The 26,246-nt window shown below is 45.8% G+C and overlaps 1 protein-coding gene across 1 annotated transcript in view; it reads right to left on the reverse strand.

Moving 5' to 3' along the window:
* FAM20C (FAM20C golgi associated secretory pathway kinase) overlaps positions 1 to 26,103 on the reverse strand; it is a 98,457-nt gene extending 72,354 nt beyond the window's left edge. The window contains exons 1-2 of the mRNA XM_081839753.1: positions 23,911 to 26,103; positions 7,131 to 7,309 (exon numbers count right to left, since the gene is read on the reverse strand). Coding sequence (XP_081695879.1) covers positions 7,131 to 7,309; positions 23,911 to 24,719 — 988 coding nt within the window. The 5' untranslated portion in view covers positions 24,720 to 26,103. The remainder of the gene's footprint in view (positions 1 to 7,130; positions 7,310 to 23,910) is intronic.
* Positions 26,104 to 26,246: the final 143 nt, after the last annotated feature.

Consider the following 26,246-nt stretch of genomic DNA (forward strand, 5'->3'; position numbering starts at 1 on the left):
CCTCCAACATTTCTTCGATGAAAATAGGGACACTTTATTCCATAATAATAATCATAATATATATGTTTAGTACTTCGCCCATCTAACTGGGTTGCCCCAGCCACTTTGAGCAGATTCCAGTATATATATTAAAAACATAATAAAACATTAAACATTTAAAATCTCCCTATAGGAGATGTCTTCTAAAGGTTGTATAGTTACTTATCTCCTTGGCTCAGGGGTCACATAACTCCATACCCTCCTACATTTCTCAGATGATAATAGGAACGTCCTAAAAGAGCTGGACCATAAAGAAGGCTGGTATCGCTGAAGAATTGATGCTTTTGAATTATGGTGCTGGAGGAGACTCTTGACAGTCCCATGGACTGCAAGAAGATCAAACCTATCTGTTCTGAAGGAAATCAGCCCTGAGTGCTCACTGGAAGGACAGATCCTGAAGCTGAGGCTCCAGTACTTTGGCCACCTCATGAGAAGAGAAGACGCCCTGGAAAAGACCCTGATGTCAGGAAAGATTGAGGGCACAAGGAGAAAGGGACGACAGAGGACGAGATGGCTGGACAGTGTTCTCGAAGCTACAAACATGAGTCTGACCAAACTGCGGGAGGCAGTGGAAGACAGGAGTGCCTGGCGTGCTCTGGTCCATGGGGTCATGAAGAGTCGGACGCGACTAAACAACAACAACAAAGAAAAAGTGGGACATTCCAGGATCAAATCAGAAATTAGAACAGAAGGCCTTGCTTCTGAAAGTAGTTGGCGAAATATGACCCCACCAAACTCTTGCATGCCTAAGTCAGCCACCAATATTCTGTATCTCGAAAGCAATGAGACAGAAACACAGCTGAGGTATGAGATTTCCACCCCTGCCTTTGTTCAAACGTATTCTGAAAGATGCTTTGTGGGTTGCTGACGCACACACAATTTCACATATGAAAAGTGAAACACTCAGGTGCCTCAAACAGAAACTCTTCAAAGAAACATACACTGCCCAGGAGCTACGCAAGATAAAAGATCTTGAAACTAACACTACAGCATGTGAGGGTGGTAATAAAGACCAGAATCGCAATTCTGCCAGAGCGCCGAAAAGAGGAGCTTGCATTTGATAGCAATAGGCCCAGAATTCAGCCTCCTGCTGAGCTCAAAACTTAAACCAAGGTTCTAGTCCTTGTGACTGTGAAGATTTATTAATTTATTAATTGCATTTATCTACCACCTTTTCTTTTAAGGAGCTCAAAGCGCTGCAAATCCAAACTCAACAGGAGGGTTCCCAGGGTGTGGGTGGTGATTCTGGTAGATGTTTGGGTGCCGGGCACTAATTTGAATCACAACGGTAGGCCAAAATGTCACTTTGACGTGACTTTGCCTGTTTTTCGGCATAGGTTCCGCTGCCTCTCGAGATATCATCGACAAGCTCAGCATGAGGGTTCCCAATACAGTGGTACCACGGGTTAAGTACTTAATTCGTTCCGGAGGTCCATTCTTAACCTGAAACTGTTCTTAACCTGAAGCACCACTTTAGCTAATGGGGCCTCCTGCTGCTGCCGCGCCGCCGGAGCACGATTTCTGTTCTCATCCTGAAGCAAAGTTCTTAACCCGAAGCACTATTTCTGGGTTAGCGGAGTCTGTAACCTGAAGTGTATGTAACCCGAGGTACCACTGTATGGCAGTTTTCCTTGCCATTTGGATGCCAGGTGCCATTTTGAATTAAGATGGCAGACCAAAACACGACTTAGGCGTGACTTCACCCGATCTTTGGTGTGATGGATCCAAACTCACAAATTACACTATCCATTTTAAAAAAAATCAACCAAATTAATGGGGGATGGGAAGTGTTTCTAAAGATGTTCAGGCAATGCTGGAAACTCCCCACTCGTATATAAATAAATAAAGCATTTCAATAAAGTGAGAGTGAGTGGGGAACCAGAGACCCCCTCGGAGGCCTTGTTTGACTCCAGCTCCCAGCAGCCCCAGCCAATAGAGCAAATGGTCAGGCATGATGGGAGTTGTAATCCAGCAACAACTGGAGGACACGAGGCACTCCGGAGTATGCATTTTAACAGGAAAAAGGACTGAGCAACATTAAGTCTGAATGGAGCCAGCAAAGAGCCAAGTAGCTGAAGCTGGTTATACTCTCAAAGCAAGTTGTCTGACCTAGTTCAGCTGTGTCTCCCATTCTTTTGTTTGGTTTTGTGTTTAATGAGGAAGTAAGTGGGGCACACCTGACTTATTTTGGCCTACTGGCTTCCATTTTATCCACTCCCAAAAGGTCAAATTGTCTGCTTGAGGGTTATGTGGAGTTCTTCTTTTTCTGTCGCCATGGCAACGAGGCCTGCCTATTCCCCTTCATCCTTCTGTAGTCTACCGCTGCACATTCAGCTTTACTTCCCCACAAGGGAAGGTCCTGATCTTTGAGCAGATGCCTCAGCAGTGTCAAACTTGGTTCAAGATGGGGCAGAGAGGCACCTGTGGTCTCCAGGTGTTCACCTCCTAGATGTTAGGATATTTCCGTTCCGCCTTAAAAGGGAGCAAGCTTTGTGAGTCACAGAGTCTGCGTATTTCCTGTTCACAGGAAGTTTACGTTTTCTATTGCTTTCGTTTCTCTCTCTGTGCCTGAACACGCAAGCAGGCAGTCATGTTTTTTCCTTTGTTCTGACCAATGCTGAATAAACTTCTAAATAATGCTCTCCTGCGTGCATCTTTCGCTGTGCGAATTCTGCTGATAGAGCGTGCATCAGCTCTGGAATGTGGCAAGCTATTTTCTGGAGCTCGTGTCGCTAATTGCTGATACTATATCTACGGGAGATCGATGGATCGTCTGGAGGCGACGTGGGGGCCATGATGGGCTTTATCTCCCTGGCAGTATCTCAACACTACCAGCCCCCAGAAAACAATGGATTGCAAAGATTCCCCAACAACTCCCATCAGCTCCATCCAGCACAGCCAATGGTTCAAGGGCAGTGTTCAAAATTCCCCAGGCGCCAGGTGTGTTTTGCTCCTGGTGTGGGTCCAATTCGACTACATAGAGATTTCCAGGTGCCAGGTTCATAACCGCATTTTAAAAACCTCTGCCTTGGTCCATAGTAAATACCATCTCCATTGCTGCCATATGTGTTTCTCCTTCTTGCATGGGGGGGGGGGGGCGTGAATTGTTTTAAGAGCAAACTCCAGTCAAGCAATGTAGTTGAGAGCCAGTGTGGTGTAGTGGTTAAGAGCGGTAGTCTCGTAATCTGGGGAACCGGGTTCGCGTCTCTGCTCCTCCACATGCAGCTGCTGAGTGACCTTGGGCCAGTCACACTTCTCTGAAGTCTCTCAGCCCCACTCACCTCACAGAGTGTTTGTTGTGGGGGAGGAAGAGAAAGGAGAATGTTAGCCGCTTTGAGACTCCTTAAAGGGAGTGAAAGGTGGGATATCAAATCCAAACTCTTCTTCTTCTTCTTGAGACCATAGAATCATAGAATTGTAGCACTGGAAGAGGTCCCGGGGGTCATCTAGTCCAGCCCCCTGGCAAACAGACATTCTGTTGTGATGATTGTAACCTAGGTTTTAAGGTGCCTAGCTTTTATATCTGAGTTTCTAATATGATTCAAGGGTGATGGGACTAGTAGTCCAGGAGAATCTGGAAAGGTTAGGCTGAGAATTAGTGACCATCTCAAGGACACCTGGGAGCTTTGCAGCTGAATAGGGATGCAAAACCTGGTCTCCTATGTCCTGGTCCAGTGCTCTAACCACTACACCACACTGATTCTGATTTTGCTGCCAACGTTTCTAGCTTTTTTACAGGGTGCGCTGTATGAACCGAGTATTTTTATTATTGTATTATGATTCATTGTTTTCTCCCGGTTTTATGCTATGCTTCATTTTATTGTTTTTAATTTGGCTGCTCCCTTTCCAAGACTGCTTATGCTGCAAGTGATTAATAAATTAAAACAATAGCAGCAACCACAGTTAAGTTATTAAGATTGTACTTTTAGGTTGTCACCCTACCCTCTCAACCTGGAAGTAAGCGCCTGTGGATTCAGTGTTGTTTGCTGCTGAGAAGTTGCGCTCAGGTTTTGTCACTGACTAATCCTAACTAGAATATTCAAGGCTTGTGCAAATATAATATACTAGGCAGTTCCTTAACAGTGCCGAAAATGTGGAGACGTTCCAAAGTTGAATCACACGTCAGAATTCCTGTGGAAAACACTTCCACCTGTTATATGTGCTAATCTCTTCGTTGTCAACTGATAATTGGTGCTACATTCTGTAATCTGTACACCGTGCTCCTAGTTGTTAAGCCAATGACACCTTGTCAGGTCATGATATTAAACTGTGAGAACCAACCCAGGTAGGTTCGTAGGGGATCTATCCATCTTTGCAGTGCTGGATCAAACCAGAAAACTAAAAATCTGTGAGAAATAAATTCCCTGCCCCTGGCCTGCATCTCTGTGGAGTCCTTATCAAACCAGACCGTAAGTCCTTGCAGGATCACACATTCCTTGTGCTTTTTGCCTGGCTAGAATATGTCCTTGAACTGTGGCAATGGCTCTTGCTTGCCTGAATGGAGTATGGAGAAAGAGATGTGTTTGTATATATGAACCTCTGATTCTTGTACCCCACTGTACCAAGGGAAGAACCATCTCTGTTGCTCCTCTCATGTTTGCTATTGGTTCTGCCATGCACAGTATGCGGCCCTCCAGAATGTGGCCTACGAACAAATGTGGCTCTAGTACCCCCTTTGCATTTATTCCCACCAGGAAACCACCTTTACTGGATTTTTCTCCAAAGGACATGTACATGTTTGAATCCTTTGTCCCTCCTCCATTGCCTGGGTGGCACTCTGAGACAGAAGCAAGAAGGGTGACCCAGTATAGAGGGCATGGGTCCTTTGAGTCCTCGGCCCAGTATACCTGAAGGAGCGTCTCCACCCCCATCATTCAGCCCTGAGGTCCAGCACCGAGGGCCTTCTGGCAGTTCCCTCACTGCGAGGAGTGAGGTTACTGGGAACCAGGCAGAGGGCCTTCTAAGTGGTGGCACCCACCCTCTGGAATGCCCTCCCATCAGATGTAAAGGAGAGAAGCAACTATCTGAAGGCAGCCCTGTTTAGGAAAATTTTTTATGTTTGATGTTTTATCGTGTTTTTAATATTCTGTTTGGAGCCACCCAGAGTGGCTCAGGAAACCCAGCCAGATGGGCGGGGTATAAATAAAATTATTATTATTATTATTATTATTATTATTATTATTATTATTAAGGAATGTTGGTAGGTTCAGCTGGTCTGGGAAGACTGCGAGCTGCCGCATCTGCCAAAACTGTACAGGACTGGCAAAGATGCCAAGAGACAGGTTTGCTTCTCCACAGAGCCCGCTAGTGCTGAACTTCACAGCTCCCATCTGAGGCGACACATGCGGACTGTGCATTTAAAGCACTATTGCATCGCTGTTACAGTCATGGCTCCTGCCCTACCCCCACATCCTGGGAACTGTAGTTTAAGAGTGCCGAGAGTGGTCAAGAGACTGTTCCCCTCAAACAGCTACAAACTCCAGTTTGTTTAACAATCAACTCCTCTTCCTCAGTAGCATTTGCAATTGTATTTATTTGTGAGGAAAATACGGGTCTCCTAACAATTCTCTTAACAAACTACAGTTCCCAGGATGCTTCGGGGTATACCGTTGTTAAGAGCTGAAGCGGTATAAGAGCGCTTTAAATGTCCAGTGCGGATGTGAACTGGGTGAAACAGACTATTCAAGGAGTACATTCTTCAAAACGTGCCAAAGTGGACAGGCATAGATCAAAGTTAGGTGGCGAGATGGATCAATGAAACGTATTAACCACACAAGTCAAACGTGTCTAACCAACTTCTCATAAACCAGCACAAATGCATCTGAGAAAGGTGGAAGATGGTGAGACCCCATCTGTCAGCTCGGGGGGGCCCTCCTTTGCCAGAGCTCCCTGCACCAGCTCTGTCATTCCATCCACCCATGTCTGAGAAAGAGGCAAAGAAAACAAAGCCTCTTCCATTGGCTCAGCTGCAAGCAACTCACTACCTGGATCTTCCCTTCTGCACTTAATTATTTATTAAATTTGTACTCCGCTCTTCATCTCAGGAGCGGTTCACAACATAAAAATACAAGATAAAAAAATGCATAATACTTAATAAAAACAGGAACAACAAACCAATAAGCACTGGCCATTCCAGCCAGGGCAACATGTAACTTCATTACATAAAAGCAACAAAAGAGTTAGCATCTGGCCTTATTTCTTCTCTACCCTCCTCATCCGTTTTTCCTTTAGTAGCACGTCTCTTAGACTGCATGTCATTGTTATCAAATGAAAAGCACCTTCACTAACAGATACAGGCAGTATATAAAAGGAACCTATACGCAGACAATAAATATATAGATTTTTCTCCAAAAAAAAAAAAAAAATGGGGGAAGGGAGAAAATATTGAGGACTTGTAGGGTGTGACTGGGACATATACCAGTGGCACAGGGATTCTCCTCCATTTAATGTAGTTCTGACACTATCAACAGCAGCCATTCCCTCCAGAATGCCCTCCTTTAGAATAATACCAAATAGAGTCATTCCAAGGTGGGCATTGTGGGCCAGGCATGAGCACTGGCAGCAAACTACATTTGAAAGAAGAATGGAAAAAGCCAGTGCTCTTTGTCCATGAAAGCCCCTATCCCTGAGAAGTTCTAGATTTTCTCACGTGTCGCCACCACCAAAGAGGCCCCATAAGGTTGCTGCCTCTCAGCTCAACACTATGGCTGCATTTTGCCACTAGACGCCTCTAAGGGTTGTTCTTAGGAATTGCTTTTAAAGCCAATACAAAGCTGGCAGCAAGTTGGTTCTAAAGCCAGTTCAGAGCTAGCAGCAAGTTCACTCTAAAGCCAATACAGAGCCAGCAGCAGATTCATTTTAAATCCAATTCGGAGCCAGTAGCAGGTATGCTGCAAAGCCAATTCATAGCTAGCAGTGGTGGCTTCTCTTTACAGCCTCCCGAAGCAGAAAGCAAACCTTATTGGAACCATCTTTTAGGAGCAGCCAGTATAAACCCAAATAAAATATCCCTTATCCACAAGCAGAAACAAAAAGAAGGAACAAATGATTTGCACAGTTTGCTGTTAGGAACTGCGTGTTCATCAACCTACCGACACTTGTTATTTTCTGGGAGGCCAGGTCCTGAAGCAAGGCTCCGATTGCCGGGTTGTGTCTGGAATACAGTTCATATCGATTAATGCCAATGTGGAATTTGAGCCAGTTTGGATAGGAATCAATTGACGTTTCTCCAGTGGGTAGAAACTCTTCGTCTTCGTTGCCTTCGTTTTGCCTACCAAAATAAAATTGAACGAGAGACGGGAGAAGATTAGGTTTCCTTAAAATGCCAGCAATGCACTTTGCAACATGTCAGTGAGGGAGGGGCGGAATTGGGGAGGGGAGCAAATAGGACGGATTCCAAGCCTGGGGAGGTGCCAAGAAAAGCAATAGGTTAGGGCAGCAATTCTTAAACTCTGTTGTACTGCAGATGAGTGTTCTGGCTTGCTTGTGTTGGAAGTGCAATGGCAGAGATCATTCAATGTGTAACTTATGTGCTGATTCTGTTAGTGTTATAGTCAACTAGCCAAGAGGAGGATGAGTGGGGGTGTTGCTTAGCAACCAGGCAGAGTGCCATGATGTTTGCTGAGATAACAGATACTCTGATTGGCTGTATAGTTCTGAGGGAGGTTTTCCTCCGTGTGTTTGGTTTCATGTCTCCCTGCTATGTACAAGGCCTGAAGTTAAGTTGCCAGTGCACAAAAGCTCTCTGCTTATTTCTCCTAAAATTATACACTAAACTATGCACAAAATAATTTCCTCATTAAAGTCTTATCAGAGTATTTTTCTTTTCTCTCTGGACTTCATCTTTATTACTTAAAGAGACTTTGCTAACAACCCTCTTTGAGTGTTATCAATCTGGACCCAGTGAAGTTTCAAAATTGTCTTCAAAGACACCTCTAAATAAAGTGCATAATCCTATAGCACCTCACAAAACAAAATGAACACACTGCCAAAAATGGTCCAAAACTTTAATATTTGCCAAACCTACATAAGCAAACTCTAGGCCTTGCTTTCCTGAGTCAACTTCCCTAATAAAACAACAATCAAACAGATGCCATGCTCTAGTTTTGCAAGGGAGAGGGGGAAAGGGGGTACAGTGGTACCTTGGGTTACAGACGCTTCAGGTTACAGACGCTTCAGGTTACAGACTCCGCTAACTGAGAAATAGTACCTCGGGTTAAGAACTTTGCTTCAGGATGAGAACAGAAATCGTGCAGCGCTAGCGCAGAGGCAGCAGGAGGCCCCATTAGCTAAAGTGGTGCTTCAGATTAAGAACAGACCTCCAAAACGAATTAAGTTCTTAACCAGAGGTACCACTGTATCTCCCTCACCACTTCATGACCAAAGGAGCAGAGTGTAGGGGGGGGAGCTGCAAGTCTTAGCTGGCACCAGAGGAAGACTTCAAGGGCACCACTGTGCCCATGGGTGTCACACTGGCAACCCCTAAGTCGACCCCCAAATAAATGTGAAAGAACTTAGAAACTTCTACCTGTTGTAAATAAAAATTGCCCTTTTCCCTTATGGGGTATCCAAGAGCCCATATAGAGTCCTTGCATATGTTCCCTATTGGTAGGAGAAAATAACAGAGGCCAACCAGAGAATATTGAGAAGCAAAGCAGCTAGTAAGCCTGATCTTTATTGATCTGTTGCAACAGGGTGCTCCCCTCACCCGCAGGAGACAGGAGGGACCCAGAAAAATGGCATGCAAAAAAAAGCCTTATATGGACTTTTGAAATTGCCACCCTGTAGATCAAGACCACCCCCAGAAACATCATACATACATTGAAGAAGAAGAAGAAGAAGAAGAAGAAGAGGAGGAGGAGGAGGAGTTTGGATTTGATATCCCACTTTATCACTACCCTAAGGAGTCTCAAAGCGGCTAACAATCTCCTTTCCCTTCCTCCCCCACAACAAACACTACACCACACTGGCTCTCAGAAAAGGTGGTCTAAAACAGAAATTTGTGTATCTGAAGAAAGCTCATACCAAGAACTGACTTAGTTGGTCTTTAAGGTGCTACTGGAAGGAATTTGTTTTGTTTTGACTATGGCAGACCAACACGGCTACCTATCTGTAACAGAAATTTGAATGTTGTTTTTCTCCTGTCCTTGTTTATCTCCTGTCTGGCGGGTTACCTGATTGGATTGCCTGGGGAGCCTGGCCAGTCTTTTTGTAATGATAAATACTTAGTTCCTGGGCCAGGTCACAGGCTCACACCCTATTCAAACACAGACATACCCTTAAGACAGGATTTGTGAAGGAAAAGACAATGGGGAGGCTTTTCCATTTTCCTTTGACCTTGCAGAGAAAACATGTGGTCAATTTGGGACAGTTTGGGAATCAAAATGGTTCCAAGTAAGTCTTCCTGTGCTGATCTATGTACGTGCTTGGTTGGTACACTTATGAACATTTAACATATATCTAAGACTTCAAAAGGGATGCGGGTGGCGCTGTGGGTTAAACCACAGAGCCTAGGACTTGCAGATCAGAAGGTCGGAGGTTCAAATCCCCCGATGGGGTGAGCTCCCATTGCTCGGTCCGTGCTCCTGCCCACCTAGCAGTTTGAAAGCACATCAAAGTGCAAGTAGATAAATAGGTACTGCTTCGGTGGGAAGGTAAACAGCATTTCCATGTGCTGCTCTGGTTTGCCAGAAGTGGCTTAGTCATGCTGGCCACATGACCCGGAAGCTGTACGCCAGCTTCCTTGGCCAGTAAAGCGAGATGAGCGCTGTAACCCCAGAGTCGGCCATGACTGGACCTAATGGTCAGGGGTCCCTTTACCTTTACCTAAGACTTCAAAATTCCTATCACACACCCCCATCATTGGTTTGGTCATCAGGAGATGTTCTCTCTCCACCCCTCAGGACATGCCCCCCTACAAACTGATTTACCTATCTCAGGGGTGTCCAAACTTTTTTCAAAGAGGGCCAGATTTGATGAAGTGAACATGCGTGAAGACCTTTTTTTAGGATTGAAGTTGTTGAGCTTTTTCTAAGATTTTAGTTGTTGAGCTTTTTTCTTTTTTTAGGATTTTACCCCAGGAAATAAATGGCCACAGGGGCCAGATTAAACCGGCTGGTGGGCCGGATTAGGGCCCCCAAACGGACTTTGGACATGCCTGACCTATCTCATTCCAATATGAATTGATCCCAAGGAAGGAAGACTTTTTTTAAAAAAAGAGGGATGTGAAGTTACAAACACCACCCATCTTGGTTGTCTGCCAGAGCAGGTATAACATACCACAATGCAACAGGGCCATGTCAGTACATTGGGAAGGGGAGTGCAGCTGGGTTAAGAATCATCTGCTCATGTTGGCAAGTGTGGCATCCACAGAGGAAATCCAAAACACCTTTCAGTATTGTTATGGAAATTACAGGGGGCGGCGGCCACATCTTTAAAGTTGTTAAATGTTACAAGTATTATGCTTCAATGTATCCTTTTGACTTGGCAGCTCAGGGAAGTTACCTAGCTTTAACAATCATATAAAATCAGCTCCTTTGCCAGGTTCCTCCATTCCAACACTATTTTGCCCTTGAAAAATATTGACTCTGGGAAGTGTCCAGAGGTGACAATTGCTGAGCTGATTGTTGGCCAAGGAAAGCCTAATCCCATCACCAGACTTGCCAAGGGGTCCAGACATGCAAAGGGAGTTCTATTGTACTTTGGGTGGTGGGACTTCAGAGGTGTTTGCCTATGCTAATCTTATACCTGGGTCTTGCCCTGACATGTTTGCCCAACTTAAACTAGTGTAACCCCTGTCTAAAAAGGTAAAGGGACCCCTGACCATTAGGTCCAGTCGTGACCGACTCTGGGGTTGCGGCGCTCATCTCGCTTTATTGGCCGAGAGAGCCGGCATACAGCTTCCGGGTCATGTGGCCAGCATGACTAAGCCGCTTCTGGCAAACCAGAGCAGCGCACGGAAACGCTGTTTACCTTCCCACCGGAGCGGTACCTATTTATCTACTTGCACTTTGATGTGCTTTCGAACTGCTAGGTTGGCAGGAGCTGGGGCCAAACAACGGGAGCTCACCCCGTCGCAGGGATTCAAACCGCCGACCTTCTGATTGGCAAGTCCTAGGCTCTGTGGTTTAACCCACAGCACCACCCGCGTCCCAACCCCTGTCTACCCCTCCCGTTTTTGCGACATGTCAGTGATGCATCAATGATGTATCAATGATGCTGTACGAACTGTATTCTGGGATATGGTGGGAAAGTTTTAAAAGTCATTGTCACCCCAACCTCGGGGTTCAAAATTCCTCTTTGAACCTGTTGTGCAATAAACTTTGACCTACAGCTATTTGCTCCATTTGGTGGCTAGACTCCTTCCTTTATTATTCCGCAGGGACCCGTGGGCTCTGCCCGATGAGCTGGGTGACTGAGCAGCCTTGCACCTAGATTTTTCTGTAACAGTATGAAGCAGAAGCTGAAGGCTGCAGAGTTATCAAGCTGCCATTTAGGGCATGAAGATAACTAAAAAAATCTCAGGGATAGAGGGATACTTGCAAATGGTTTTTCTTTGTGACCTTTGATGCTGATTCTCCTGTTTGCAAGAGGAGTTAATATTCTACAGTACTGCTCTCACATCCCTTTTCCCACTTTATATGTGTGTTTAACTTTGTTAGCTTTCAGGAGGGGGAGAGGATCTGGCATGTGCAGTTTCGACATTTCATTTTATTCCCTGGGAAAGCTCCCACCCCGCTTCCGCCTTGCCAAAGGCTCTCCAAGGCAGCCTATGGACAAATTTTGAAACTGACAAAATATGCCATCAAGACAACAAAAGAGTAACACGAAAAGTGTAAAACACTTGGTAGCAAATAGCATCTTGGCAGCAGAACTTGCAGCAAATGACCAGAGCAAATTCATTGGTCTTCCTCTGTTTAGCTCCTGCTGCCATTTCCCTCCCATCTCCAATTTTAGATTGTAAGCTCAATGGGGCAGGGACCTAGCCTCTTGTATGGTGCAAAGCACAATGCACATTGAAGGTGCTGGTAAGATCAATAATAATTACAATAAATGTCTGGTTAACTTTCATCCATTCTCAAAACAAACAAACAGCAATGTTTTGGGGGTGTTTTTAGTACTGCCATGAGATTTCCAGTCTTATGTTGGGGGAGATTTTGGGCCTCAGAAAACGTTTTGTGTCTTGTGCTTTCAGATCAAGTTTGCATGACAAAACCAGAGCCAGAAAGCACTTATTCAGTGGAGACAGAATTGTTCTGTGCAGTAAGTGGTTGCCTCTGCTCTGCCCCTGGATCTGAGTAAGCAACCCAATTTCAGATCCTTTAATAAGCCATTATTTTCATTTTCAATTACAAACAACGAAAGGTTAAAAGTGTTACGAAGAGAGAGTAAAATACTGTAAACTGTCTAAGGGGAAAAAAAACTACATTTCAAGAGAAAACTAACATTAACATTTTGGGGGGAAGGGTTTCTCAGCCCATTAAGAAACCTGCAACATAACTGTCCTTGTTCTTTAAACAATATTCTATGGTTCATGCCAAGTTGTGTAAGAGCTTGCCCGCTTAATTCAGCTAAGCCACAATTCATGAAACCCAAGGGCCAAACGTAGTCCTTTGGCCCTTACTCCCTGACTCACATGACTCTCAACAGGTCACACACCTTCGCAAACCACACCTCTCACCAGCCTTGTTTTGCAGCCTCACGTGTTTTTGCCTGGCTGGAATTTGTCCTTGCATTCTGAAAATGCTTCATGCTTGCCTGGATAGAATAGAGAAGGGTGGTTGTGTGGGTGTGTGCATGTGTGTGTGTAAATTAGCCTACAACACAAAGGTAGAAATAACAGTAGTTGCTCCGCCCACTTTTGCCTCTGATCCCACCCACCCATGGCATGTGGCCCCTGAAAGGTTGCTCAGGCAGGAATGTGGCCCTCGGGCTGCTACAGTTCCCCATTCCTGCCTGAGGCGTAAGAACCTTGTTCTGTCCTGTGACGCAGTCTCAGATTACCGATACACATATGCAGGGAGACAGGCTGTCTGGTCAGAAGGTTTTGGAAGGCAATTGTGCTACTTTATTGGTTGTTCTTTCTGCAAGGCAAAGCGAGAGCAAGGTGGGTATTTCAGATAGATGCACAGTTGAAAGGGAATTTCTCCATTCATTGCAGCGGATCCTGTTTATTCCTATTAGGTTCAGGCAAAAGCAATCCCCAGAAAATTGTTGCCTTTATTTACAGGGTTTCAAATTTTGCAAATCCATAGGCAACACAAAGCAATGAACATCTTCTAAGAAGTAAATTCCATTGAACTCAGTGGGACTTACTCCCCGGTGTGTGGTGGCAGCCCAGGTACAGACATAAAGAATAAATATTTTTAAAAAACAAAAACAGGGAATTAGTTTAATAATAAAAAGCACTTTGCATACTGTCAGTTAACACACAAATACAGACACATCAACTCTGTGTTTGGATTTAAAAGTGCAGGTAAATAACTTATAACGTTATCTTGTTTCAGCCCCTCTTGGCACACTAGTAAGCCCTTTCTCAACTGCTGAGAAAATCAAACAGTTCCCCGAATGACAGCATTTCAAAGCTTAGAAGCAACAATGTCATAACCTTTAAAAAGTAAGCTGAATTGCAGGTGCTCTAGATGGAAAAGTGTGACAGGAATTCTCTCGCATAACTAAACCAGCACATTTTCTACACAATATATTGGAAACACACACACACCCCAGAACTGTGATAGAAAAGTTGCTAAAAGAAGATGTGTTCGCTATGATCTATAGAAGCTGGAGCCCCCCCGATGTTAAAAGATATTTGACTGAATATAAGGAATACAAGTGGACTTGTAAAAAAAATGTTCCTGGCCAGCCAGCTAGCTGTGATCCATTTCCAGGCTACTCCATTGCGTTCTATTCCAATCCCTTCCTAGAACAGCCAGTTAGTATTCTGTAGCCACTAAGCATGATTAGCCTTCATTGAGCTGTTGGTCTCAGGGTCTCTGTCTGTCTGTCTGTCTGTCTGTCTGTCTGTCTGTCTGTCTGTCTCTCTCCACACACACCCCACCTTTGCCATATTGGTCCAAATATAAGCCACCACTGATCTCCAGAATCATCCATTGGTTTTTGCAATATAAAAACATGTGCAACTCCTGACTTGTCTCACTATGAATAACTCACCCAGCACCACCCAGGTTGATCCTTTTACTAAAACTACCAAAGTATACAAATGTTCCTCATGGTTCCTGGGGTCTCATCTTAAATCACAGCTTCTCCACCTGGAAGAACTCAGGTTCCAAAATACCCAGGTTTGGTGCCTATATGTAGACACGCATACCCCTAAAGGGTTTTGTTGTTGATGATGATGATATGGAAAATATTGGGGTTCCCCTTGACCATGCTGACACCCCCACTTTTTGCATTAGGAAGGATGCTTTGGTAAGGATGCCTTGAAGAAAGAGTTCTCCACCAGGGAGAAGTTGATTTGATATCCCTGCCAAAATTGACTCTGATCTAATTCTTCAGTGGTGCACTTTTGGGATGATATAAGTAAAAAAAAAACCTGCTCCTTTCCCCTTATGGGATACCCAAGAGCCCATATAGAGTCCTTTTGTAGGTTCTCTATCGGTAGGAGAAAATAACAGAGGCCAACCAGAGAATATTGAGAAGCAAAGCAGCTAGTAAGCCTGATCTTTATTGAACTGTTGCAACAGGGTGCTCCCACACACACAGGAGAGAGGAGAAGGGCCCAGAGCCATGTGTGCAAGCCCTTATATGGACATTTTAAATTGCCCACCCTGGAGTCCAAGACCATCCCCCAGATACATCATACCTACATCACAGAAAAGCTGGTCTACAACAGAAATCTGAGTGCTTGTTTATCTCCTGTCTGGCAAGTTACCTGATTGCATTATCTGGGTTTTGGCCACCCTTTTGTTATTAAAACTACTTAATTCCTGAATCCAGGTCACAGGTCCACACCCTGTTCATATCTTGAATGTGACCTTAAGACAGGATTTGTGAGGACAGGATTTGTGAGGATCAAGACAATGGGGAGGTTTCCCACTTTGACCTTGCAGGGAAATATTTGAGGTCAATTTGTTCAGGCCCTAATCTGTGGGGTTTCAGACATGTGGTTTATATATACAGTTATGAACATTTCATTTTATATATATATGACCTTAAACTCTTATAACAGGATAATGATTCTTATTTATTTCTTAGGGGGGCCTTTCATCCAATTCTGAGCTTTCAGGCTGAACTGGTTACAATCCTACCCATGAGTACTCACGAGTAAGTCCTACCAGATTCAACAGGCCTCGCTCCCAGAGATAAGTGGTGTTCAGACTGCAGCCTTTTGAGGAACATGAAAATAGAAGAAGAACTCTGCTGGATCATGCCAAGGCCCCTCCCATCCAGCAGTCTGTTTCCACAATGTCCAACCCCTGGGAAGCCAGCAGGCGGAATCTGAGTGCCATATCGTTCTCTCCCTATTTGCAATTTCCAGAAGCTGTAATTCAGAAGCCAGTAGAGGTAGAGCATGGCCCTCCTGGTCCAATTGGAGGATCCCTAGATCCCTTTTCATGTGTGATGAGAGGAAAAGGGAGAAGAGGAGGGTTCAGCGCCTTCATCCTGCCCTTCCTGAGGGAGTCTGCCTAGAGACCTCATTACTATCATTTAGGCGCCAGGCAAAAAACATTCCTGTTTTCCCAGGCTTTGAAGAACTGCTAATGTAAGCGTTCCGAAACTCAGAGCCGTTTGATTTTACCATCTGCTTAAATTGGCTGTTGCTGCTTTAGGTTTGTTTTTAATTTGCTGCATTAGGTTTTTTTTGTAGGCTTTCTGTTATATTATGCCGGGCATTTGGGTGCGACTCAGCTTGCAGAAGAGGGGTTTTGCATGGGGTTAAAACAGACAAAAGAGTTGGGGACCTCCACAGTCCCATACTATCCCTGTATTTTTAATCTCTCTCTCTTTGATATTAGAATGATATTCTCAGATAGCACTCTGTTTTCCTGTTCCTGGTCCTGCTCCTCCTCCTCCTCCTCCTCTCTCTCTCTCTCTCTCTCTCTCCCTCCCTCCCTCCCTCCCTCCCTCCCTGAGAGAACAAAGGAGTAAGCATGGTTGCCTTGTTTTTGTCTAGTTCAAGGAGCTGTAGAGTTGGAAGGGACCCTAGGGGTCGTCAAGTCAACCCCCTGCAATGCAGGAATCTCAACAAAAACATCCAAGACAGATGGCCACCCAACCTCTAAAACTAGACACCTTTTCTGTCCAAGTTATTTATTTCCTACAATAAACAACTTTATTTTACTTTTTACGTGCAGGCATTTATGTGTATGTGTGTGACAGCAATGAACAAAATCTACTCTCTAACCAAGATTCACTAGTTTAAATGCCACTCACTCTGTGTACTAAAAGGGTTCCAATAGGTAATAAACCTTGTTATCCTATTAAATTGTTTATTTTCAATGGTACTTTTCCCCCTGTAGACCAGTCTGGGAACAACGACAAACAAACATCTATGTTGAAGAAGGTGCAGGATAGAAATGATGGAAATAAATAAATAGGGTCCAGGTGAGAGGGCAACGATGGTTTTTTACGAGTTGCACAGTAAAGGGATGGGAGTGGGTAATATCCATTGCAGTTTCAACACACATACCAACCACAAAGAATTATGATGGGCAAAGCCATACAGGGCAAAATCCTCCCATCTGGCCATCATCTCAGGCTGCATGCACTTGGGGGGATGCCTTCTTGAAATCAGCTGGATCTAAGTAGACATGTTTAGGCTCACATCTTTAAAGGCCTTCTCAGCTGCAATACCTCACCTATTAACACTGCCTTATACGGACCATTGGGTCCACTTATCCAATGACCAGACTAGCGCTCCAGAATTTCAGAGGGGGGGCATTTCTAGCCAAAGATGCCAGAGACTGGATCTGGGGGTTTCTGCACGCAAAGCAGTTGCTGTATCGCTGATCTGGGGCTGAAAGAGGGTTAGGACAGGGCCAAATTTAGGTTTGATGAGGCCCTAAGCTACTGGAGGTAATGGGGCCCTTTATATGTCCAGCTGTCCTTTGTCAACAACAAATTGTCACTGTTTTTCATGTTAAATATATGCTACATGGTAATTTATGGACCTAATAGGTATCTAAAGCCATTTGCCCTTGTTGCCCTGCAACCAGTCCATGCAGAACATAGGCACCCTATATATAGAAATGGGCAAACCAGTGATATTTTAGGGAGCAGGCTAGCAGGCGGGGCCCATGACTTACATCATAGGAGCCTACACAACACAAAACACTGTTGCTATATGTAGATTGTATTTTATTTGTTTTTTCTCTTATATTTTTTTCCTTTAATTTTTTTGGGGGGTCCCCAAAGAGAGTGGGGCCCTAAACTATAGCTTGTTTAAAGTAAAGGTAAAGGGACCCCTGACCATTAGATCCAGTCGTGGCTGACTCTGGGGTTGCAGCGCTAATCTCGCTTTACTGGCCGAGGGAGCCGGCGTACAGCTTCCGGGTCATGTGGCCAGCATGACTAAGCCGCTTCTGGCGAACCAGAGCAGTGCACGGAAACACCGTTTACTTTCCCGCTGGAGTGGTACCTATTTATCTACTTGCACTTTGACATGCTTTTGAACTGCTAGGTTGGCAGGAGCAGGGACCGCTGACCTTCTGATCGGCAAGCCCTAGGCTCTGTGGTTTAACCCACAGCGCCACCCACGTCCCTTAGCTTATATGTACAGTAAATCCGGCACTGGTTGGGAGCCTAATCTAGTGGGCACCAGGCTGATGAAAGCTGCTGTAAAAGGGTGGAGGGGCATCCTTGGGACTATGCATCCAATGTGGAGGGGGAGAGGAGATAAATAAGCAAGCTGCCTCAATATATAATGCACCTACAAGAACAGGGACATGCAGTGAAATAAGAAATGTATATGACACCACCTTGAGCTCCTCGGAGAACAGATGGGAAAGATATGTAACGTTTGCATTTATCAAAGGCTCTGCCATTTTAAGGGACAATATGAGGAGAGCAGGGGTCCAGAGAGGAGTTAAGAAAAGAGCCTGTCTACCTGGCCTTGTATATCCAAGAAGTCAGCCCTCTGTATTGAGGGAAAGGGGGACTAGTTCAATCAGAAAAAGGATCCAGAAATTGCTCCTAGCAATATAAAAATAAAATAAAATATTCCTTCCAGTAGCACCTTAGAGACCAACTAAGTTTGTTATTGGTATGAGCTTTCGTGTGCATGCACGATACACTTCAGATACACTGAAAAAGAAGTCACCAGACCCTTATATATAGTGAGAGGATGGGGAGGGGTATTACTCAGAAGGGTGGTGGGAATGGGTGATTGGCTGATAGGTGTGGTAAACCTGTAGCTGTCTTATTACAAAAGAATTTCAGAAATAGACTGGAAAGAGAAGTTGCTGAATTGCAACTTATTACCAAACTTAAAACCATGGAGAGACCTGGTCTGAATAGAGACATTGGATTCTTATCTCATTATACATGATAAAGCTGTTTTAGCCATCTCACCCATTGCTTTTTCCTGTAAGACCAATTGCAGTTGTTAACAGTAGTCAACAGTTACAGATAGGTAGCCGTGTTGGTCTGCCATAGTCAAAACAAAACAAATTCCTTCCAGTAGCACCTTAAAGACCAACTAAGTCAGTTCTTGGTATGAGTTTTCGTGTGCATGCACACTTCTTCAGATACACTGAAGAAGTCAACAGGTTTACCACACCTATCAGCCAATCACCCATTCCCACCACCCTTCTGAGTAATACCCTTCCCCACCCTCTCACTATATATATGGGTCTGGTGACTTTTGTTTCAGTGTATCTGAAGAAGTGTGCATGGACACAAAAGCTCATACCAATAACAAACTTAGTTGGTCTCTAAGGTGCTACTGGAAGGAATTTTTTTATTTACTTTTGACTAAGGCAGACCAACATGGCTACCTACCTGTACAATAAAAATATTATCCACCCGTATTCATTTTTTATGAATGCATTGTTTAACAGCAGGCAAGGGACAATCCTGAATGAGGCCACAAAAGCAGGAAGGATACAGCTCACACCTTTTGTTATATATCTATGTCTTTGGGGCTACAATTTAGCACATGACATTTGCATACACAAAAAGGGTGTCTTTGTTGGGTGGAGTTACAGATAGGTAGCCGTGTTGGTCTGCCATAGTCAAAACAAAAAATTCCTTCCAGTAGCACCTTAAAGACCAACTAAGTTAGTTCTAGGTATGAGCTTTCATGTGCATGCACACTTCTTCAGATACCATCTGAAGAAGTATCTGAAGAAGTGTGCATGCACACGAAAGCTCATACCTAGAACTAACTTAGTTGGTCTTTAAGGTGCTACTGGAAGGAATTTTTTGTTTTGTTGGGTGGAGTGTAAATGGACAAATTACTTTTGTCGGGAGAGGGAATGGAAACATGCACCTTACCAAGCAGGATCTCTGACTCTTTCAGGGACAATAAAAAAAGAGAACCTGTGTGGTATTGTGGTTAGAGTGTCCGACTAGCATATGAGACCAAGGTTCGAATCTCCACTCAGCTATGAAGCTCACTGGGTGAGCTTGGGCCCGTCACTCACTCTCAGCCTAACCTACTTCACAGGGTTGTTGTGAGGAGGAAACGGGGGGGCAGAGAACTAAAGGCATCACGTTGAGCTCCTTGGAGGAACAAGTGGGTTATAAATGCAGCAAGCAAAGCATCAAATGGATGTCTGAATACCAACCTCTAGAAACCACAAAGGGGCGGGGAGAGTGCTCTTTCACTCAGCTCTTGCTCTCAGGCTTCCCATAGGTTTCTGGCTGGCCACAGTGAGAACAGGATGCAACTTTGGCCTGATCCAGCTCCTAATACTCTTACTTGGAGATGGACCCTAGGGATTTGCTCATGCACTTGCTTTTATCTTTATAACAACAACTCCTACAATGGTATCCTAAGGGGTGGGAAGAGTTTTTGCAAACAGTGTTTAGACCACCTGCAATTTTTTCAGCTTTGGAAGTTAGCAGTGCAGCCCTACACACGTCGATCCAAAGGGGCTCACTCTCAGTGAGTATAGGAATACAGCAGTAGTGTCCAAACCTTTTTCAAAGAGGGCCAGATTTGATGAAGTGGAGGGCCATGAGGGCCGACCAAAGTTGTTGACCTTTTTTTAGGGTTGAAGTTTTTTGGGATTTTACCCCAGGAAATAAACTAAACCAACCAGCGGGCTGAATTAGGCCCCCAAAACGGACTTTGGACATGCCTGGACTACAGGATCAATCAGTAAATGACCAGAGCGTGAAAGCTAAGAGCATAAGAGCTCTGCTGGATCAGACCATCTAGTCCACATCCTGTTCTCAAAGTGGCCACCCAGATGTCTGTGGAAAATTCACAAGTGGGACCAGAGCTCAAGAGCACTTTCCCTACTACTGTGGTTTCCAGCAACTGGTATTCAGAAGCATTAATGTCTCTGACTGTGGTGGCAGAGTATAACCATCTTGGCCAGTAGTCATCAATAGCCTTCCTCTCCATGGACTCGTCTAATCCTCTTTGAAAGCCACCCAAATCGGTGGCCACCACTGCTTCCTGTGGGAACAATATCTAGTGGTGTCACCAAATATATGGAAAACGGGATCTAGTATAGTAGTGGTCAGTGTTAGAAACTGAGATATGAAAGTTAGGAGCTCGACGGCACCTTAAACCTAGGTTACAGGCGCAACAACAGAATTCTAAGCACTCTCTTTTATAAGAATACAGAGCTGAAAAATGAATGAACTGCAGCTAAAATATTATGTTCATTTTTCACATGGTCTAGTCCTTTCCCTGCCCACCTCAGTAATATTCTTTAAGAGGGTCTCTTCTCCCCTCTTCAGAGAGTAGCTGGAAGTGGGGAGGCAGAAAAAGGTCCTCCTTTCCTTCCACTCTGCAGTTTTAATCTGAAATCTTAGGTGCAATACTGCACCTAGAACTCATTAAATTCCCTGTTGTGAAATGCGCCTAGATCAATGGGAGTTTCGAACACTGGAAGTGGTAGTAGCGGCAGTGGGTGAGGATGTCAGCATGGTTATCTCAAATTCTCTGCATCCTTCCAGGGTGTGTCTGGGCTTAAATCTGCAGGAGCTCCCTCAGCATTTCAAATTATTGGACAACATACTAAGACCTTCATCCCTGGGTGTGTTGGGTTTTTTTAAGAGAAATTGGGAAGACAGAAGCCTGGAAAGATGGGGGGGGGGAGAGAAAGACACACCTTTTTTCTAACATACCTGGTTCTCTTCAGGAACCCACTACTAGCACAATCCTGTACATGTCTACTCAGAAGTAAATCCCACTATGTTTGATGGGGCTTATTTCCAAGTAAAACTGCCATTTAAGCTAGGGAGACATCCTATATAATTAAAAGTAAGCAATTCATTCAGCAGTTCCAGCAAAGGGTTGAAGTTGAGTAGATTATACACTGACAAAGGCAGTGGAGGAACGAGATGGGATTGGACATACTTCCTATTTCACCATCACCGCTTCATCTTTGGTGGATAAGATTAGCAGGCTCCATTCACACAACTCAAACAATCGTGTTTTTTAAGAAAGGTTCCTGGGAAGGGAAGGCTGGCTGTGGTGGAAGTCATAACATCTATCCAGTTCCTCTTCCTGTGGTGAATTAAATCTGGCACCTCCACTGAAATAAAATCCTCCAAATTCTATTTTCTCTACCTAACAAGGGGTAAACATGGGCTGGGGGATTACTGACAGGTGGGAAGACCATGAATTGTCCATCTCCTCCTTCTGATTCCTAGTTATTTGTCTTTTGGGTAGATTAACTCTGCAAACCCATTTCAGCTCAGATGAAACAATCTAACAACCTTCTTCTCAATGACAGGATTCCTAAAAACACTGTATCTCACCTTCCTTTTTGGGGAGAGGGGGTAACAATTGCACATAGGCAGAGAGAGACAGGAGACCAATCAGGAAGTTCAAAGTGGTATTTTAAAAGACATTAGTCTGTGTTATTTTTGAAAAACCCACTATCCATTATCTGTTGTTTGGAGGGGGGGGGGCGGCAGTGGGAGAATAATTAAGAGTGAGAAGAAGACATGGCAATTCTGCCTCTTCAGTTTTTGTTTGGGTGGGCAAGAAATCTCCAGGTGCTATCTTTAAAGGAAAACACTGCCTTTTTGCCCCTGAGATCCTTATCTATTTCCACAGTGGAGGCGGGGAGGTTGGGTGGGAATCAAAGAAGGGATTTATCATAAACCAAAGCTACCTTTCACAACACACAGTGCTGTCTTAGAAACATTATCTCTGCCTTACTTATTTGGGGGGAGGGGAGGTCTACCAAGACTCCTTCATTTTTACAACAGCTGGAGAAGAGAAATACATTGCAAAGGAGCAACTTACTGAGAAAGCGGCATCATAGAATGCACTCTGGTTTGTTTGTTTTTTTGGAAGGGTGACAGTCAGTAAAATATTTGTATTTGTTAATGTTAGCCTTGGCATCAATAACTGCAAAACCAGGAGCAGAGGAGAAGTGGGGGAGAAACACCAGCCATTGCTATCTCAGGATATCTTATCTAGTTTAAGAAGGGAGTGTCAATCACTGTAAGACTCTTATGGGGGGCATTAACTACTGTTTGAAGGGAGGAGAAAATCAGAAGAGGTGGCATCAGCTGAGGCTGTTACAGAACTCGGCTGTCTCTTATATTTTTGTAGGGTGTGTGAGGCCTTTTTTTAAAAAAATATTAAGGGGAGCTCGTGGTAGCCAATGCAAGACTTGTCCATTTTTTTGTAAGGGAGGAAGATTTCTGAAATGTTATCGCTGCTACTACGACTTCTGCACTGTATTCTTGGGTTGGGGGAGGGGAGAGCAGTAAAAGTCAAGAGGAGACTCTTATCCATTTTTGTTAAGGAAGGAGAGCTGATAATTTTTGGAAGGAGCTGAAGATTCCTAGGGGGCAACATCACTCGAAGCTCTCTTAGAAAGACCCATTCCCTGTTTTATTTACAGGGTGGGTGGGCAAGCTGTCAATGTAAGATTCTCTTTCCCTCTCTTTAAGAAGGGAAGGCAAGAACCAGCAAGGAGGTACTGCCAACGTCAGCTAATACTTTCTGCCCCCTTCCCTCTATGCTGAAGTATATGGGTGGGGGGCTTGTCAGCCCATGCAAGCTTCTCTTCCAGTCTTCAGGCAGGGAAGGGGGAGATATTAAACTCTAAGGGTGGAGAAGGGGCAGCAGCAGCAGCAGCCCACCCTTTCCCAGAAAGACTCCCTCCCTATTGTAATTTTAGGGGAAAGAAAGAGAATCAACCAACGCTGCCTGTTCTTCAGGAGAGAACCAGAAGGGGCAAAGACTCCCCCCTCTATTTAATTGGGGGGGGGGAGAGCAGAGAATCACTGAATGCAAGAATCTGAACGGGCAAAGAAAGACACCGGTGCGGAAGGGGTGGGGGCGCAGAGAATCAATTAGGACAAGGCTCTTTAAAGATTGCTCCTAAGCCGAGAATCCGAAAGGGCCGCTTCAGGCAACGCTCCCTTAGACCCCCCCTCCACTCCTCTATTTTGGACGGCGCGGTGGGGCGTTACCTAAAGCCAAAGCCACTTCTCTCCTCCCCCTCCCCCAGCAGCCCCCAACCCCAATTCAGTGGGGAAGCTAGCCGGGGGAGGTTTTGCCCCGGGTGAAGCCTCCAAAGGGGCGCTATTGAGACTTCCAGCCTGTGTGTGCGTGCGCGCAAATACGCACGGGGAGTGTGCCAACCTGGGTCTTTGCCCCGGGTGAAAGAAAGCCTAGTTTCACTCCTACCCCCATCTCTATTTTCGACGGCGGGGCGGGGCGTTTTCCAAAGCCTCTTTCCTCTCCCCCAGCCCAGCAATCCCCCAACTCACCATTCCTGATTCTCCGCCGCTTTGGGGTTGAATCGGATGTCGCTGTTGACGCTGAACAGGACGTCCTGGTCTCCCAGCGGCGGGACGGGCAGCTTGTACAGCGGGTGCTCGAAGAGCGCCTCCAGCTTGGAGAAATACGCGCCTTCCTCGTCCTCCTCCTCCTCCTCCTCGTAGCCCGGCTGCTGGCGAGGCCGGTGGCCTCCAAGGCGGTTCCCCGGCTGCTGCTGCCTCCTCTTGCTCGGCTGGCCGTGGCGCAGCTCCCCATCTTGGATGAGCGCTTTCTGGGTCAGATCCGGCCCCTTTGGCTGCGGCTGCTGCTTCTCCTGCTGCGCGCGCTTGAAGGCTTCGGCCCGCTCCGAGGCGCCTTTCTCCAGCGAGTGCGAGCTCACGTTGGAGCTGGGGTCGCTGCTGAAGTCCTGCAGGATCCGCAGCGTGTGCTTGCTAGGCCAGCCCGCGGCTGCAGCGGCAGCCTCCGAGGCGCGGGCCCTCTCCGCCGGCGCTGCGGCAGCCGCTTGCTGCTGCTGTTGCTCGGGCAGCTCCGGAGCCGGCGCCCAGCCCCGCGCGCCTTCCTTCTCCCCGGCTCGGCTGGCTGCAGCGGCGGCGGCCGCGGCGTGCGAGCAGGAGCAGCCCGCGTTGGCGCTGCCTCCTCCGGCTCCTCCAGCGCTTCCTCTGCCGTCTCCGGCTCCGTCGGCGCCCGCCGCTCGCTTCTCCAGCTTGGGCAGCAGGTCGATCATGATATGCATGGTGCAGGCGATGAGGAACACCATCAGGATAAGGATCCGGAATTTGCGCACCAAAATCATCTTCATGGCTCGGTTGGAAAGGAGGAGGAGGAAATAAATATATATAATATATTGGGGGGTTAATTTGGAAATAAATATATGAAGGGACCCCAGCCAGGTGGGGAAGAAAGGCTGGCTGGAGTTGGGTGGGCTTTTTCACAGAAAAAGAAACACAAAAGCGTCGGGACTTCCCGGTCCGGTCCAGCCAGTCATTTCCAGAAATAAATAAATAAATCGGGTTTTTCTTTACCCCCGCACCAGGCAAGTCTTTTTAAAACAGAGGAGCAGCCGGCGACGGAAGCAGCAGCAGCAGCATCGCGGTCTGTAGAGTTGCAAATTAAATCTTTTTTTTAAAAAAAAAGTCCTCGGAGCACCCCACGGTCGGACGGGTTTAATGCAGGAAGGGGTCAAAACAGATGCAAAAAATGAAGAGAGAGTCGGATGTTGGACGTGACCTCCCCGAATGCACACAACATCGGCCTCTTTTTGCCTTTGGGGAAAAAAGGGAGGGAGAAAGAAGCCGAGGGAAATAAAGGCAAAGAATTCAGGAGCATTTAAAAAGAAATTAAATTTAAAAGGTAAAAGGGGGGGGTGGATGACGAGATTTCAGAAAAGGACCATAAGAAAGGGAGATGATGGTGGAGAAGGGAAGGAATCAGCCCATTATTTTTCTGGTCCTCTGTTCGAGCTTCTCTTTTCCTACCCGGTTCTCTGCAAAACGAGCGCGGCAGCTGCTGGAAAAAAGGCAGGAGGCGAAAATCTAACTGCCTTCTCGCTCTCGCTCTCTCTCTCCTCTGGCCGTTTTCTCTTCGCTCTCTTCGCTCTCTCCCTTTCTGCGCGACTGTTTCAAAACATTGGCTGGACGCTGGTTTTTTTCTTTAACATGTTTCTTTCCGGAGCTTCCTTCCAGCGCTTGGGCGAGAGCGATCGGCTCATCCAGGAATTGGGTAGCGAGAGGGGGGGGGGGGTTTGAAAGGACAGAGGTTTTCTCTTAAAAAAATAAATCAGTGCAGGAGGAGAAAAAAGAAAACCCGCACTATATATAAGAAAAATGCAATCCCTTCATTTGCTCCAAAGAGGGAGGGGGAGAGATAAAGAAATAATAACCTCCCAGATGACCCAAAATAGAGAATTTAAATAGGGTGGTGCCGGGGGGGGGGAGGCGAATTAGAAGGGGGAAAATAAAAGATCTATAGGAGCATCACATTCATTAGCGGTCCTTCTTGGAGCAAGGTAGCAGCTAGGGTTGTATCCGCGCTGGGCTGTGCGGATCTGCTTTTCGTGGGGAAGAAGAGGAAGGGGGTAAATAAATGTGGAAAGGCAGAAAGGGAAAGTGGGGGGGAGGAGGGAGAGAGAGCGCGCTCGGAGGGAGCGTTTGGCAGGTGCAGCGCTATTCCCCCCTCGGAGCCACACTGAATGCAGCAGATTGGCTGGCCGAGAGAGGAGGAGGAGGCAGCGCCGGCCTTCGGTGGGTGTGTTAAAATATTATGAGCAAGCCATCCACCCAGACGTCATAGTTAAGAGATTGGCTAAATAAATGCTACAGTGATAGTA

The sequence above is a fragment of the Podarcis erhardii genome (genome assembly GCF_964252035.2).
Source record: "Podarcis erhardii genome assembly, chromosome: 14".
Lineage (NCBI taxonomy): Eukaryota > Metazoa > Chordata > Lepidosauria > Squamata > Lacertidae > Podarcis > Podarcis erhardii.